Source organism: Vidua macroura, chromosome 1 (assembly GCF_024509145.1).
Source record: "Vidua macroura isolate BioBank_ID:100142 chromosome 1, ASM2450914v1, whole genome shotgun sequence".
NCBI classification, from domain to species: domain Eukaryota; kingdom Metazoa; phylum Chordata; class Aves; order Passeriformes; family Viduidae; genus Vidua; species Vidua macroura.
Genome location: NC_071571.1, coordinates 83391156 through 83409402, shown reverse-complemented (window position 1 = coordinate 83409402; position 18247 = coordinate 83391156). Strand labels below are relative to the sequence as shown.

At 36.7% G+C, this 18247-nt stretch overlaps 1 protein-coding gene across 2 annotated transcripts in view; it reads left to right on the top strand.

The window, feature by feature from the left end:
• ADCY2 (adenylate cyclase 2) overlaps positions 1–18247 on the top strand; it is a 204211-nt gene that overhangs the window by 131826 nt on the left and 54138 nt on the right. For both annotated transcript variants that reach the window (XM_053971425.1, XM_053971419.1), the window contains 9 exons: positions 569–717; positions 1801–1912; positions 2995–3122; positions 7895–8053; positions 8435–8567; positions 8897–9073; positions 10385–10428; positions 12733–12813; positions 16928–16997. In XM_053971425.1, the coding sequence (XP_053827400.1) occupies positions 569–717; positions 1801–1912; positions 2995–3122; positions 7895–8053; positions 8435–8567; positions 8897–9073; positions 10385–10428; positions 12733–12813; positions 16928–16997 (1053 nt within the window). The remainder of the gene's footprint in view (positions 1–568; positions 718–1800; positions 1913–2994; positions 3123–7894; positions 8054–8434; positions 8568–8896; positions 9074–10384; positions 10429–12732; positions 12814–16927; positions 16998–18247) is intronic.

Genomic DNA, 18247 nt, shown 5'->3' with positions numbered 1-18247 from the left:
TGGATTTTTTTAGTATTCCATATGCATTTAGGTTAATTAGAAAAGAAATTGTCAAATGCCATATTAAAGGAGAGAGTACCTATCAAAATGCTTTGCATAAGTTCAGCATATTCTGTGTATTTTATTTTCAGTCTAACTGCTAAAATTATGGCAGAGCATTTAAAATGCATGAAAGAAAAAAAGAAAGATGTTGCTTAATTCTGCTTGAATGAGACTGCATTTCTGTGAAAGTCTCCTGGACTGGCCTTGTGACTCTTGTTTTGTTTGCTGCATCCTACTCAGATGTTGAATAGATTCCTGTAGATAACATCATCAAATGTTAAGCTTATCTTAAGCTTTTTCTAATATACACAGAACCTTGAAGAAGGCAGGTATTCCTTGGAAATGTGTGTATGTCTCTGTCAGACTCCTCAAGATGCTGATTAACTTTGGAGTTCCTACCAGGCCTGAGTGCAAGGCCTCATCAAAATGTTCTGTGGTATTGACAATAGGTGTGCCTTGCACAGTATTGATGCCATACTGAATTTATTCTCCTTAAAAAAACTGTGGATTTCATTTTAAATTTTAGGAGCGTCTTCTACTTTCTTTACTGCCTGCTCACATTGCCATGGAAATGAAAGCAGAGATCATTCAGAGGTTACAAGGTCCAAAGGCAGGCCAGCTGGAAAACACCAACAACTTCCACAATTTGTATGTCAAAAGGCACACCAATGTAAGGTATTGTACTGTAATAAAATGTATCAACAACATTTAGGAAAAAAAAAATGAAAGAAAGAGTTAAGGGAGGAATTAAGAAAATATTTTTTTAAACATGCTTTTCAGCAACTTAATATGTAGCACCCCTTAAGTTGGTCAAATGCTGACAATGCTCCATTCCCGAAGAGCCACAAAGGTGTTACTATGAAGGAGTTGTTGAGAAAAAGCCACACAATAATGGGCTGTTTTTCATAATGTCTTAATTTTTCAGATTGAAGTACCAAATCCTGCTTCTGTGTATGCTAGTCAAAATTGTAATTCATCTCAGTGGTATGATTCAGATTTTGCAATTTTCTTAATTGGAACAATTTCTCAGGATTTGTATCATGTAAACAGAGGCAGCTGTATCACATATGTATTTTACACAGTACCTGAGACAAAATATTCTGCTGACAGATCTGATTATTTATTATTTAAAAATTTCTAGTAGCTGGAAAAATAAATCGCTTTCATCCCAAACATTCTTTCTTTTTAACATGGTTCTTTTTCCCGTTTTTGTTTGGGGTTTTTTTTGTTTGTTTTGTTGGCTTTTTTTTAATTTTATTGGACAAGTTGGTTTGAATTATATTCTTAGAAACTGATTTATTAAAAATGTTGCAGGACTTTTGGGAAGCTCATGTTCTCTTGTGAACACAAATACTCTTTGAAACTATTATATTATAAACTATCATATTGCTATTATACTGATGATTTGTGACTTTAAAAATATTTCTATTTTTTCAACCCCGTAACAGATAGAGGTATAGAATATTTATAAATACCTATAAATATAGGTATGCCTATAAATGTTATACCTGAGGAGGTAATACCTATAAAGGTACATAGAGGTATATATTACCTATGAACACAACACCCATAAAGGTAAATATATGTTTACCTAGAGATGTAGTTATATTTATTGCTCTGCATTTAGTAGTGGCTGCTTTGGGTGTGGGCATATCCTTGTGAAGTCCAGGGCACTTGCTTTCAGGTTTTGCTTTGGTCGATGGATCTGAGTGCTGCAGAAGGAAGCTGTGACCAAAATTCTGTTCCTTTCTGTTGCAGCATCTTGTACGCTGATATCGTGGGATTCACTCGCCTGGCCAGTGACTGCTCGCCAGGGGAGCTGGTGCACATGTTAAATGAGCTCTTTGGCAAGTTTGATCAGATTGCCAAGGTGGGTTGCTATGGGCTGCTGCTGTTAGTTTGAATAAGAAAGACATCTTTAAAATGTTGAGGTTTTTTTTTCCTCTTGGGGTCTTCGTGCAGCATTTCTGAGACTTTGGCAGGAAGATTGGATTTGAAATGTGTGAAGAAAACGATCTGGCTCTGGTCTGAGTGCAACAGTGCATTTCTGCCAGAGTGACAGTCTGTGAAACCCAAGATAGCTCTCTAATAGGACCAATAGGGATAGCTCATAGAGCCCAATAAGGCTTAATGGCAAATGAACACTTCTCTAAATAGATTTTTTGCAATATCAAGATTAAGAAACTCAAGATAGAAAAAAGTTAGTCAGTTTTCTGGTCTCAAAAAAATCATTTATGATACTGAAGGAGAAGATACACAATATTGATTGAATCAATTTTAATTACTGACCACAGGCTCTTTATTACTCAAGAAAAGAATCAAATACAATTAGAATTTTTTATTCTGCTTATTTAGGTGTCATTTTTATAAAAATTAAGTCAAACTTCATGTGTAAAGGTAAAATCAGAAACCTCAGAACAGATAAAAATTTCCTGTGTTCTTATTTGTTGAAAAACTATTGTCAAGTATTTTAAAAATTAAATTAAATTAAAATTAAATTTCAGTTTTTAAAAAATAAAAATCTTTACATGGTCTTAGAGTATAAAGTATAGAAATACTATTCTGATTGCTAGCTTCTGGAAGCATTCCATAGTATATCTTCATAGACATAAATGAGGAAGATTACATCTTTTGATTTCATATTTCAAACAAAAAAGCTTTATTTAGATTGAGGACATGATAGTTTAGCTCAGCTCTTTATTCTCAGATGTGAACATGTTTTGCAGTGAAATTACTTCCTGCTTGTGCCCATTAAGGACCATAACTGGTGGAGGGATCAACCATACAAAACTCTCTCAGCGTTTCTGTTGTAGCAAGCCTTTCTCTACTGAAACAAGCTTTAGTAGAAGGACTTTCCTAATGTCATTTAAGGCAGTCTTTGCAACAGTAACACTTCATTTATTTATTTCAAATTGAAAGTCACTGTCTTCAATTTCCTTTTTTTTCCTCCAGGAAAATGAATGTATGAGAATTAAGATCTTAGGTGACTGCTATTACTGTGTTTCTGGACTACCTATATCTCTTCAAAATCATGCCAAGAATTGTGTGAAAATGGGACTGGACATGTGTGAAGCCATTAAGTAAGTACTAAACTTAAAAAAAAAAACCAAACTTTAAAACCAGTCTTTCACTAAAATTATAGTATATATATGTGAGCTACACTTGGCAGAAGTGTGTATCATGTGGAGGTCTGGATATTTGGGAATCCTCTGTGTGATTTATTTTTTCTAATAAGCTGGACTTTGACTTTAAAACTTGGTGTGCTCTTCTCTAAATTTAAGATCCAATTTTTATGTTTTTGTCTAGATCACATTAACCACTGTCCATTTAGCAAAGTGAGAAATTGGCCCATCCTTGTGAGGTATATGTGTGGTGTGCACCGCATCATGAAATGGATAATGTTGAATTGTGTTGATTTTAATGACTAATGAAGTAGCCATACAAAATTATTCCTCTAATCCTTAAATGTGTGTCATTATAGTCACAAGAGGGATTTGGCTTCTCGTTATCTGGTCTTCTAACTCAATCCAGGGTAATCACTGTATGGGTAGGTTGACTAAAGCAAATTTGGTTCTCTTCCCTTTTATGTGTTCATGGAAAAGGTGTAGTATTTTTGGAAACTAGTATTTTGATCTCCTTGCCTTAGCAATCTTTTGTAAAACTAACCTCAGTACAGGAATCAGGTTGCTGCATTCTCTAAAATATTATTTCTTCATCCAAAAATGGTTGTATCTTACAAAGTGACCAAAGAAATCTAATTTTTAAATGGTACTTGGGAGAATTTCTCCTTGCCAAGCAAGATAAAAGTCTACAGATTTGGTTGCATTTCAGTTGCTTTCACTTGATGCTTTCTCTTTTTCACTTAATATCACAATTAAGCCATTTGCTTTTTTAGCATACTAGTTTTACTAGGAAGTAAAACTACCATCCCTTCTGTAGAGCAGTTGGTAAAAGGGTGTCAGTGCCGAAGTTCTGGCTCTCCATGTTGGTTGGCTTAAAAATGTCACGATTTTTTCCCCAGCCTTTGAGTAAAAATGAGAGCTTTCTGGCTTGCATTTCAAAACATCTGTGTGATGTGTGAGAAAAGTGAGTTAAAAGTATTTGCATAGAGTTTCTGATCAACCTGTTGCTTTGTTACTTAAGAGGAAAAAAATATAGGAGGTTACAGGGTGGTGGAAAAACAACCCTAAGCTTGAGCCATAAAGTGCCCTTCACAAAGAACCAAAGTATATCACACTTCATAAAGCAATGTTTTACTTGAGCTCAGAGAGCAATCTGTCAGTTCCTCACACTTCAGAACTTCCAATCTTCTCCTAAATAGCTTTCTGCTCAGGCTGCTATCAAGTAGGTTCATTGTTAAATGCTGTACAATCAGGTTCTTGGTAAGAGCAGCATTATAGACTAGAAAATTATATGTTACTTGTAAAGCATATTCTGATCTGACTTTATAACTGTAGTCAGAAACCACAATGCTCCCATGGACAGATGCCTGATTACCACACCCTGCTTACAGAAGGAGTGAGGAATCTGTACCCTGTGTTTTCAAATCCTTTCAAAGTATTATGTCAAGTGTCGCAGCCTGCAGGTGAATGAAAATTGCTGATTATTAACCAGCTCCATATTTTGTCGTGTGATTGCTGCATCCTTGTATGGAAGCATCTCCTGACATACTTCTGTGCCCTGTAAAATGAGAAGTAGTAATACTCTTGCTATTGGCAATGTGTCACTCAATATGTTTGACTTGCTCTATCTGAAATATCTTTTTTGTCAGATAGAAATTATTGTTATATTCAGTCACTGAGGTGAAAACTGCCCCCTCTGTGTAAGCTACTGAAATAAAGTCATTTGCTGTTTATATTAGGAGTTCTATATAGATTTTACCACCTGAATATAGTTTCAGTTCCAGTTCTCTTTGAAGCAAAAAAGAAAGAATTCTGCCAAATTTCCAGGTGATCTGTACTACAAAGTCTTATTCAGTCTTCTTACCTAATGTTGTGTAGCTCCATTTTGAGCAATTCAACTTTCCTATGCTATGGATTGTTCCCATGAAAACTTGGATTGTAGTCCCATTGATTAATTGCTTTGCTTCTCTGCTTTATGTTGGAACAAATCCAATGTTTCTTATAGTCTGCAGCCTGTTTGCCCAGGAGTGGGATGCTCACTTTATCAAGCCATAAATGCCAGTGCTGCCTGTGATGCTGAGAGCTGGCCACCTTAACTGGGTGCTTTAAGGACAGAGCTTATCTCTTAAGGCAAAATATTTTTGTGTGTGAATGTATGTGTTGTTTCCATTCAGCTCCAACTCTACCCCCTTGTCTGTCTGGTGACTTCCTTATTTGCATGTTTCTCAGTCACACATTCTCAAAGACTTCCTTTGATTTGATAGCATGAAACAAATTCCATTTCAGAGGAAAGTGAAAGAAACTGTTGGATATAAGATGGTTATACCATTTTGAATGCTAGATACAAAATAAAAGAATTCTTTTAGGTATGATTTAATTCCTGCAGGTCTGATCCAAAAGGAAACTATGCTGTTAAAGCTGGAAATTTGCAGGGAATTAAATGCCTAAGGCTCAATGTGTTAAAGTGTGTAAGAAAGGGCTAGGTGAGTCTTAGATACCTTGGTCCAGAATTATAGATGAATATAGCTCAGGTAAAGTGTGTAGATGCTTTCCTAATGACCTGAACGCTTGCTTGTATGGAGTAAAGTTGCTACAATTACCTGCAAGCTAACCATGCCTCTGAAAAATGCAGAATGCTTTCAAACTCAAATTCCACATTGCAATAGGAAAAATACAGTCTTGATGGGTATTTTGACTGCCCAGCCAGGCTGGGCACTGTGCTGTGCTGAAGGAAACCAAAGAGACAGGGGGAGCAGAAAATGAAATAAAGGTGGGAAGTTTCAGATATGCTTCTGTAGGTAATGCAAAGGTCCTCTGGGGATGTGATAGCCTACATTCTTGAATGCATTCAGTGTCTGCATTGTCATGGCAATTGTTCAAGGAGATCAGGAGAGAAGAAGTGGTAAGCCCTAATTTGGTCTGGAGTTACACTGCTAATTTAATGTCTCCTGTGGTTTCTTTAATTTGTGAGACAGAAGAGATGCAGTCCTGTTGCTTGCTCCTCTGCTTAAATTCTGAGAGCTTGTTATAAAGCAGACTTTATTCCGCTTGCTCTTGCTTTATTCCACAGAATATGGAAGGGTGGTCTTTTGACAAGCACTCGTAGGGGATAAATGTTCCACTTCCATTTTGACCAGTATTTTAAAACACTTTTTTTCCAAAGTGCTAGGCTTGTGTCATATACCTTGTGCAGAGCAAAGTGGTGTTTGTGATTTGCAAACTGCTTACAAAGACCATTTACAGGCAGTTCATTTTAAAGTGTGTCAGCTACACAAGAGCAGTGTAAAATGGCAATGTGAAAAGAAATACTAATAAACACTTGAGAGAGACAGATGGAATTAAAATACTTTCAGTTGTGGTCCTGTTACTTTCATTTCCTAGGAAAAAAAACACTTGAGAATTACTGCTTAAATGCAGGATTTACCATATCAAATTAGGCCTATTGCAGTATATATTCCCTTTCAAAAAAAAAAAAAAAGAGAAAACTGTCACATTAATTCAATAATTCAGAAGGTAGAAAACTGATGATTCTTATCACTGAGATTGAAGATGTTGCTAGAACTATGCACCCAACTTGTATACAGGAGCCATTTGGTTTCCTTTTTCTGTGGTTGTTTCTTCCATTAACACCCTGAATTTCTCCAGGTGTGTGTGCACGTTCCTTATTACTGGCTAGTTTTGGGTCCACATCACTTGGGGTTTAAATACATAAATCTGGTTAAGTTATAATCTTCCCATTTCTTAGAACTGTCTAAGCCTGTAGATATCTGAATTAGTTTTATTACTCTTTACAAATGTGGTTAGGTACCCATGTGACATATGTCTGGAAATGTTCTGGTTGTTTGACCTCAGTCGCTCACCAGTGATTCAGAAGGACTGCTTCTGCAAAGATGATTGCCTATCTTAAGTGTAAGGCTCTTCTGAGATTAGGGATGGGGTGAACAGATGCTTAACTCTGTGACGGGAAAGGTTTAGATGTGGTCTGGACAGTGAGGGTAGCTTTTCATTCACTGTATAATGTTCTAGAGGGTGCAGCACTCACTAAGCATGTGGAAGGTTGTTGAGTCTATGTTCTCCACAGCCTGAATGGCACTGAGCCCATATCCCGAAAGAGTGTACAAGCCCCAGCCTGTGGAATATCCTGAGGTGCTGTGGTTTTCTTCCTTCTTCTCAGATATGACAAATAAGAGAAGGTCTTCAATGTAAACATTGGGGTCTTTAGATGGAAGGGTGCATAACAGCAGCTCCAGACCTCCAAAAGCAGCATGTAGAACAAAAACAGTCCCTAGATTCTACCATGAGACTAAACATTTCCACTATTCATTGCAGCCCTCCCAAATAATTTCAGATGAATATAAAAGAAGGAATTTCAGACATAGACTTGAAAATTAATATTTCTACAAATTGTTGCAAATAGAGATAATAGGAAAGATAATATATAATCATAGCATTAAAAGAATGGAGGCAATGCTAAGAAGAGGTAAATGTTATTACTGTTGTTACTGCTACTTTCATAGAACCATCGAATGATAGAATGTTTTGGATTGGAATGGTCCTTAAAGACCATCTAGTTCCAACTCCCCTGCCACTAGAGCAGGTTGCACTGAGCCCTATCCAACCTGGCCTTGAGCACATCCAGGGGTGTGCCATCCACATAATTTGACTAGTAAATTAAAAGAAAGCCAAGGGCCTACAATGTATATTAACAAAGACTTTATTCTCAATCGCAGGAAAGTGAGAGATGCTACTGGAGTGGACATTAACATGCGCGTAGGAGTGCACTCCGGGAACGTGCTCTGCGGCGTTATTGGGCTGCAGAAGTGGCAGTACGATGTGTGGTCCCATGATGTTACCCTGGCCAATCACATGGAAGCTGGGGGAGTCCCAGGGTAAGAGTCTTCTCCGTTAACCTTCGGACACATGGATTTTTCAGTCATGGAAAAATGCATAGGCAACATGTCTTAAGCCATCAGCCTTCATGGAGATGCCTGAACTAATTCTTAGGTGCTGTCTTGAGGGGAAAAAAACCAACACAACCAAAACTGGGGCACTCAGTATTTCCTCTGATTTAAGGAGCATTTTTTTTCTGGATGGAAACCTTTAGATTTATGCCCATTAGAATTTTTAAAATTTAGATTAGAGAGACTGAAAAAGAAGTGAGCAGCAAATAAAAGGTGTATCCAAAAGCAAGCAAAAAAGGTTGATCAGGTTTAAATTATGCTTTTGATCAGTATCTGTGACTTTGTCCTTCTTTTAAAATATTATTTCAGTCGTGTTCACATCACCTCAGTCACCTTGGCACATTTGAATGGAGCTTACAAAGTGGAAGATGGGGACGGAGATGTGAGGGACCCATATCTGAAAGAGCATAATGTTAAGACTTACTTTGTAATCAATCCTAAGGTTAGTAGTACTTTTATTTTGTGGCCAGTCATACTTGTTTTTGAGCAGGACCACTAATCTCTTTATTGAATAATTCACTACAATAAGATATTGATCAGGACTGTTACTGATGCCTACAAATATATCATGTTTGCAGTGCAAATGTTTCCCGCTCTTCAGAAATAAGTCTCTGGTGTTTCCCAGCAATATCATTAAGAATTTCAGGTTCTTAGCATCTCTCCATTTATAAGTCCCTTATCAAAGAGATCTGTGGTGCTAGATGATGCACTGCTGCTTCAAAAGGTCGTGAACACAAAGGCTGACATCACCTTTTGTCCTCTGTCAACCAGGGAGAGAAGCGAAGCCCTCAGCACCACATTCGGCCTCGGCATACTCTGGATGGAGCCAAAATGAGAGCTTCCGTCCGCATGACCCGGTACCTGGAATCCTGGGGAGCAGCCAAGCCATTTGCACACTTGCACCACAGGGACAGCATGACCACTGAAAACGGCAAGATAAGCACAACAGTAGGGGCCTACTTATGTCATTTCGTACAATATAGCAATATTTGAAAGGAAAAAGCTGCTCACTGCTGAATACCTGGTTATTTCTGCTGGAAGAAGATGCATGTAGTTGTACAGGGCATAAATGCAGTGAATTTGCTGGAAGCTTTTCCAGTTTTGGGTTAGGTTCTAAGAAGCCATGTCTTCCTGTAAGCGCATCTCTGAATTAAGAGGAGTCTGGCATACTTACTAAAGCACAAAATTTGACCCTCTGAGCTCAGGCCCACCCCAAGTCACAGCATGTGCCGCTCTTTGTCTTGTGGAAAGATATTTTGAACATAAAGCCAGAATGCAACACCTTTATGAAGGAAATCCTTTAATAGGGAGAAATTCCTAGAGATTTATTGAGTGCTTAGCTACATTCTCCATTTGGAAAACGGCCAAACCTGGAGCAACGGCTGTGAAGTTAAAATAATCCCTGTGATACTTTGAATGGACTTTATTCAGAGTACCCCAGGAACCAAATCCATACTTACTGTAACATGGACCTTTTGAAGGTGCACCTACAAGTCATTAGCTGTGGTTGAAGGCCTGAGTTTTAGAGTACTGTATTTCAATGTTGTACCTTTTACACTGAACAGATTTCTTTTCAATTTTACTAACACTGTTGTACTGCTGTCAGTAAGATACTGACAATCTACAGCTTGCACATTGCATTATCTTCTACTTCTTAAAAGAGAATGCGTGAAGGTAAATTCAGATAGTTTTCAACATTGGTATTCAATTTCCTTCCTGTACTGGTGAGACATATTCTTGTTTATAATAAATATAGTGCATCAGAATGTGGATTGTGACAGGTTCATTACAGGAAGTATCCAGCCATCACTATTAATCACAAAATAAATGTGGCTGTGATGGCTGCTGTTGCTATTAATTAAAAAATAATCACCATTGTCTGTATTTGGACACTCAGGTCTGTTTTTTCCAAAAACACTTAAAACTGGTTTTTGCTGAAGCTGGCAAGAGTTTGGGCTACATCCAAACAGTGGTGGCCTTGAAGTCTTTGTGGTAAAGCAAAACACTCTTGGATTCAGACTGTTGTATTAGTTTATCCTGTGTTTATCCTGATAGATGAGTTTTATTCCAGGTCACTCCATCTTCACTTCTAGCTAGATTTTTCTTTTAAACAGTTTTTATCGAATGCTAAAAATATTTACACTGGAAACTTTTCTCCTTACTTGACCCTGTTTTCAACACTGTTTTAAAAGCAACTTAATATTATTAAAGTTTATTGTAATTAATAGGGGTCTTTTTGTTTGTTTGGTTGGTTTTTAGGATGTTCCCATGGGGCAATATCATTTTCAGCGTTGCAGAGAAAGGTAAATCAATCTTAAAAATTACTTATTCATAGAAAGTCTATATAAATAAATATACATTGGTTTGCTTTCAAATACTGAAGGCCATTGCTCACGCAGACTATTTTTTATGTAAGTGCTGATACCTCTTACATAAAGAAGGGCTATGGAAACAGATTTTGCAGACATGTTATTTATGAATTGCAAATTCACTTCTTGATAACAAATACCTTTATTCTGAGTTGGTATCTTGGTGACCTACTACAAACCAGGTACTCTACCAGTTGGAAGAAAATTATATACAGGAAAACTGCGAGGAAGCCCAGAGAGGGGTAAGAAAAGGGAAGATGGAAAGGGCTGTTAATAATTTTTCTTACAACAGCTAATAATATGTACTAAAAGACACATTTTGTATATTTGTTTAATTGCTTTGTATTTGTATTTTGGTTTATTATTTTAAAGCCTTTAGTATGTTTGCAGTAGTAGATATTCAGAAGGTATTTTGTGGTCTTTTATAGTGCTCCTGCTACACAAAACATTTGCAAGATCACAATAGCTTTAAGTTTTCATGGTGTTGCTTGGTACCTTGATGACTAAGACAAGATGGTGATATCATAACACTGTAAAGTCATTTAAATGAACTTCCTAAAATTTGAATTGTTATTGTCTCTGGTTACTATGCAATTATCTAAAATATTGCTAAGTTCCAGAAGGTGAACAAGTTTTGACTGAACATGAATGATATTAACAAAAAGAGTCTAATTCAAAAACTTCACATTTATATTTGGACAGTATGTCCAAAGACTTTCTATGAGTCAGTGAAAGACCATTGGACTGTGGCATTTGGAAATAATGCAGTTCTGAAGTGTTCTTGCTTTTGTGTTTCTAAACACCACTCCAGAATAGATTCAGAACACACAAAAAATGTGTCTTGATACCATATCATGGAAGGAATTTCTTCCATTACTGGTGTCTAATGTCCATAGTGAGACATAGTGAGAAATGTAAGTAGGACGCTAGATAAGCTAATTAATCATTCTCACAGGATAGAGCTGCAGTGATCATAAGCACTTTGAAAATCAGTATTTTATTAGAATATGCAAATGTAGGGTTTGAAGCCTGACTGTAGGCTTCTGTTTGTGAAAGTCTTAGCTTTTATGCATTACACAATAGTCTTATGTTGTTAAGGATCTGCCAGGAGGATAACTGTGGTTGGACAATGTCTCCTCATCTGTCTGTGCATTTTTCCTAGGTTGTTTCTATGATTGATTTCTGTGAAAAATGAGTTTTAGCTCATTTAGCTTACCTAAATTCACTAGCATTGAATAGGCATGAAATGATTTGTGTTTTTTAAAGTTTCTGTAGGTCCACTAGTACAAATGCTGTATTAATTTGAAACTTGCAACAGGTTATCAGTGTTAGAGAAGTAACCAAAAAACTTGATGTTGAGAAAAATTCATGTTTGACTGGGTTCAATTTGTAGGTTAAGAATATTTTGGTGGGGAAAGAGTCAAATTTTAGATCTGACTAATGACTTCTTAGAAAACACTGGTTTTAAGTTAGCAGAGGATTTAAGTTTTCAGATACAGACATCACCTGTCAATATTTGAGATATGTCATTTTCAAGGAAAGCACAGCTACTGAAAGGATTGATGATTGCAGCAATTTATATTTGCAAAGGTAAAACCATTGTGATGATCCTCTGGTGGGTTCATGCTGAGTCCAGTCAAATGTAAAGAAGCTTTTTTTATTGCAGATGAGTTACAAGGTTCATAAACAGAGTAATATTATGTATACTTGAAACTAATTTCAGTCATTGCTTAGTTTTCTTATTAAAAATAGTAAAGTACTTCCAAGAAAAGAAGACTTAGCAGGATTTTGCTAAGGGATACCTATTATGCCTCAGTGCACTAATACATTGTGCTCATCATACAATTCTGACAAGGTTTTTTAAGAAAAGAAACCTGCATGAAATAGGAATGCTTTATGAATTTGAGCATATTCCCATTATTTTTCATTAATTCATAACACTGTGGAAGACTTTCCTTAGACCAGAATTTCTTGAGCTCTCTTGGTTATTAATGAAATATTTTCTTATGAAATGTTTGTATTTAAGTGCTCCCTAATAGCTAAGCTCTAGATTTGTGAGTGTGTGTGTATTTGTGAGTGAGACTGTGGCTTATGATGTTTTTTAAGAGCTTATTATGAGGGTCATTGTGCCTGATGCCTACAGTTGCTATTGCAGTATAAATGTTAAAAACTGATTATAGACTTACAAGTTTATGATAGCTGTTTTTTTGACATAACTTCCCACATTTTTCATTTCAGAACAAAATCACAAAAAAGAAGATTTGAGGAAGAACTGAATGAGAGGATGATTCAAGCCATTGATGGAATCAATGCCCAAAAGTATGGCTTTAACCTCTATCCTTTGTTGTCTTTGTCCATTCCAACTTTGACATAAATCTGCAACAGAGGGCAGTGTTTAATATTTTTTGCTCCCACATGCACACCAAGTCTGAAAACAGTAAAGGTGTTACTAATACTGACGTAGGAAGCCCTGCACATTTTGAAGATAGGCTGTAAAGTAACATTTTCTACTATATGAGATAAGACAGTGCCTGTGAATCATGGTGTGACAAAAGTATTGACTTTTCTTGATCTTCCTAGCAGAGGGAGTCTGCTCTCTAACTGTTTGTCTGTAGACTCATGGATGTGACACTACAGATTTATTTTACCTGGGGGCAGAGAAGTAAGACACAAGAAATGACTGGCTCAGAATGATTTTCACATCATTCTGATGTGAAAATTGATGCTTTCTACTTGTCACAGAAACAATTCCTCAGGATTAGAAACTTTCCCTAATACCATAGTTTAATGTCTCTCAGTTAGTTGGTTGGTTTCTTACAGAAGGCTAATTTTGATGGCATGTTGGAATTGCTGGGCAAGACAACCTGCCATGTGTTTTTTTCTGTGTCCTAGGAAGAGCTGGAGGCAGTATGATGTTTTCTGTTTCCTGGTGAATAGATAAGGTTAGAAGGACATTAATCCCAGCCCAAAATAAGTGCTCAAGCTTCTTCTATTTCTCTGATGAAATAAGGGACTTGCCATTCAAAAATGCGGACAATAACTGTGATGAATTACGTTTCCCCCCCCACTTCTGTTACTCAGAATCTTAATCAGCTGAGTATTACACCTAATTATTAAATGTTCATATGTCACATTTTGGGTTTTTTTCATCTTTTAGTCCTGTTAAATGGTACTTTAGGAAAATGGATTTAGGATTTTTTTTTCAGTAATTTTAGAAGAGTGCTGATACTAATAGGTCACAGAGTGAGCACAGTGTAATAAGGTAGGTGATGTGATAGGTAGATCATGTGATTATTCTAGACTTGCCTAAAACAGCTATATAACTTTTGGCAGGTTTTTTGTGTCTTTAGGTATACTTGCTCTGATAAAAGGATTTCAAAAATGATGTTTTGTTGTCAAAAGTAAAGCATCTGTATAAATACATTAAAATATTGGTGTGAGCCTACTGTATGCTTTTTTATCTTAGGCAATCCCTGTCTTATCTAATTAGTACATAAAATTCAGAGAAACTTGGGGATTTAAAAAGTTTGTGAAAATGTTTCATTGCATTTTGTGAATTACATGGGAAACTGCAGAAATATAAGAAATTATCTTATATATCAGAAAGTCTGAATGTCACCTTCCAAAACGAGATTCTCTACCTAGCTCTGTATTGATTTGCTGAATGAATCTCTTAAAAGCTATGATTCAATTGATTAATACTCACGTATAAGTTATGAAAAGTGATGATTCCTCAAACATCAAGGTAATTCAATAATATTTCAACCTGTGAAGGCTAAGCATACAAAAGAGATAAATAAAATATTTTTTACATTTAGGACACAAAACCAATCACATTTTTGTCTTCTTTATTATTGTGCATATTTTTGTGCCTCAATTTTTCATCCAAATGAAAATAACATTATTAGCTAGAATGAACTAGTGGTTGTGAAACTAAACAAAAGGTTTTGTGACTCAAGGAGAAAGTTTTAAGAAAGTCTATGAGAAAACAGGCATTTCTAAATGTTTTTAAGTGTAACATTTGGATTATATGGCAAATAGGTCTACGACTAAATGAAGAAAATTTAAAAACCATTATTACAAGAATGAGTGAAGAACAAAGAGCGTCTGTGCCTTAGCCATTAGGATGTAACATCACACTTTCTCCATGGGTTTCTTTTCCCCGTATCTTGTACGAAGCTCTCCTGGCTCCCAAGTGCTTGTCCTGCACAGGCTGGGGACGAGCAGCCCTAGCTAAGCCATCTCAAGCCTTGGTGTCCTGTAGGACATGAGATGGAGGGATGGTCATCTGCTAGCTAAATATGTACCTACAGAGGGGGCTAAAGTAAAGCCACTTGTTCCTCGGTGATGAGGTTGCTGTGCTAAAGGGACACACTATTTTTGCTCTTTTTTCCTTTATGTGACAGTGCTGCTATGTTCTGTGCATAATTTCTTGCTGTACATTGTCAACCAGTACGAGCCCTATGAAACCACACCCCTCTGGGGCTACAGGCAGAATTCAGATGTCTGTCTGTGTTGTTCCTGGAACTGCAAAAGAATTTAAGCCAAACTTTGGTACCTAGTTTCCCAAGAGACATGTCCTCATGTACTAGCAAATACTTTGGCAATTTTCAGACTCATCAGGGAGTCGGGCTGAAGGCATAATTTTTTAGCCCTTATGTCTGTGCCAAAGGTGTGTGACTTTGTGCTCCCTCTTCTGTACTCAGTCTCCACTTCATTTGTTTCCCTCATCTCAGACCTCTCAGTGTCTGCTCCGTAAAACCAGTACAGTTTTTTTTCTGAACTTTTAAGAACTAAAAGCTTCTGAAAACGTGAGCTTGTAATATGGAGTGTGAGGCAGCACGTGCTCTAAATGGCACTCCTGACTTCACATGCGATCAAGTGTGTAACCAAATTGAGCCCTTGGGAGTAGATCTGCAGAGAGAACTTTTTAGCAGTGTGCTGATGGTAATTAAATCAATCCACCTGTCAGATACCATAAGGAAAAACAGGAAATTTGTTAACTATTTGGGGAAGAGGGTTACTTCTTGTTTAATTTTTGTAACTAAATGGAAAAAAACTTTCATTTTTACAGTCTATCAAAAATATTCTGCAAACTGAATGTTTTCTCCAGTAGATTACAGCTGAACCCAAACAAAATTGTGCTATATGTACACCAGCCTTCCAGTTCTCTTTCTTCTCAGAAACCTGACTGTGATCACACACAGATGGGAACCATTGCAGAGCAAAAAGGGAAATATATCTTTGAATTAAGCATTCCGAGAACTGAATATGTTTACAGACCCTTTTTTTAATGCAGCTGATTGCACAGGAACAGGGACAGTCTCCCAGGCAAGGAAACAAATATTTTCCATTTCACAAATTAAAGCTAATAGCTTACACTCCACTCTGTCCACTCCTGTTCTCCAGGACTTTAATTTAGGATATGTTCCACTGTGGTTAACTGCTGCTACTTATTTGCATTACAGACTGTCAGTTGAGACATTCCCTTTTATTTAGAAGGCATTAGCTACACTACTAGTTTAGAGCCTAATTTAAAGTTATTGCTGGAAATGTTGGAAAAAAATCTCAGTCCCTGCTACTATTGTTCAAGATCAAGTACTGCGTGTCCACAGAACTAATCTGTATAATTATTTTTTTGTTTTCAAATTTGTGTTGTGCCCTTGATTTACAAGCAGCCAAACCCTCTTGACATTTAAATATTTTATATCTTTTTGAGTGTCTGTTAAAATAAATGTAGACTTTCATATTAGAACATCTCATTTTGTAAAAGTTATGTCAAACTTTTGTCATGATTCACTTAGTTTAAAATAGGTTTGTCATTTAAATGCAAGTATTTATGCTTTTTCTCATGTTAAAGCAGGGAAGAAGGTTTTATAATCAGCAAAAAGATCTAAATCTAAATAGGGCTGTGGTCAAGAGACCATAACAGTTCAAAGATGAAATCCCCCCACCTCTTTTAATAATTTTTGTTATATTTTCATTTGCACTAGGAGTTTGTGAAGTGCAACTTACCTACCCACCACTCCTGCATATTGTAATAGTGCCCTTCCTAAAGGTACCTTGTCAAGGCCTGTTTTGTCTCAGGTCCTCTTCAGTCCACTGGATATACTACAGTATTTTGGACATGAGTGGAATATCACTGTTAGAATTCCATCATATAAATCTCTCCATCTGTTCTCCTTAGGCATGATCAACAGAAAAATAATAGTTCATCTGAGCTTTTTTTTCATGTGTACTTTAGCAATAGAAGCCAAAAAGGAGAGGAGATTTTCAGTCTCCATTTTTACTGTCAGTGAAATTCACCATATACACTGCAATACACGTGAACTTGCTTAATTCCAACTTATTTTCTTATTTTGCTGCATTTCAGTAATAGAAAAAGACAAGACTTTCTTCCTATGTTAGTGATAATGTTCCTTCTCTTTTCTAGGCAGTGGCTTAAATCTGAAGACATTCAAAGGATATCACTTCTTTTCTATAATAAAACTCTGGAAAAAGAAGTAAGTTATTTTCAGTAAGTTCAATAAGTCAGGCCTTTTCATTGTTTTATGGCCCTGTGGACCTTGAGTGTGTTCCTAACACTGACACAGCTTCAGCAGGAAGACTGGGGAGTTGCCTCTTTCTGCTTTCTCATGAGCAGCTGATGGCAGCTGATGGCTGAACAGCTATGCTTTCCTTTGGGGAAGTAAGAGGTGGGTTGGACCACAACTAGCTGTGTAAATTGGTGAATTTGATGAGAAGGGGCTAGAGGAAGTATTACCATGCTGCGCTCACACTGTCCAGCAAGTATCCTCTGTGGACCCTGTGGTGGTTGAATACATACTTAGTTATTTTTGTAGGTATTTTTCAGTTCAAAGCATCCAAAATGATTTTCAGATTCTTTCACAGTTCAGCAGAATAGTTGTTACGGCCATCTGACAATGGCATGTGTTGCTTGGCGATGCATTAGGGTGGAAAAGATTTCAAGGCTCCTTGAGCCTGTTTTGAAGACTTCCTAAGAGAGAAGGTGTGGTCTCATCCTTAGTGTTTGGGGGAATCACTGACTGGATCAAAGCTGTGCCTGGCAGCACATGAGATTTTAATGTGGTTGTTACTAACCAATGAATTCTGAAAGAGAACTTAAGAGAAATACATCATTATGTGTACTTTGGACAATGACTTGGGAGAAAATTTGGGAGCTAAGTTATTTGGCTGAGTCAATGCTTCCAGTAGAAGTCCAATATCTTGATGTAGAATGCTGTGGAATGGCAAAGAGCTAATTGTCATTTTTGGATCCAGCTTTTTAATATTTCGTTGCCTTTTAATGACTCATGAGTCCAGTCTTGGCTTTAAAGAACTTAGTAAGAAGTCTGCTTTTGGTTTAAACAGAAGCTTTTCTGGCCCTATGGGACCTGAAAGTACAGAAAGATAATAAAGCAAAATAATTTTTAACCTAAGGAGTGAGTAGCCTGCCTTCATTAGGAAATGCCTGGAGAAGTGTGAAACACTGAAACAGATTTAAAAGTAGATTGGAATTCTGTGAAATTTTAGTAGCAGCTCAAGGTTCAAAATTGTTGAACAGGACCACTACAAACATATTCAACAGGTGGAAGAGCAGAACTAGCTGCAAGGTACCCATCAAGCAAAGACATATTTGTGCCTTGTAATTCAGTTAGATAAGTGATAAAAATTGCTTTTAATTTGTCATACAATTCAAAAGTAAAAAAAGCTGTGTGTTGCCAAAGTGAGTTTCTACATATTCATGTAAAGT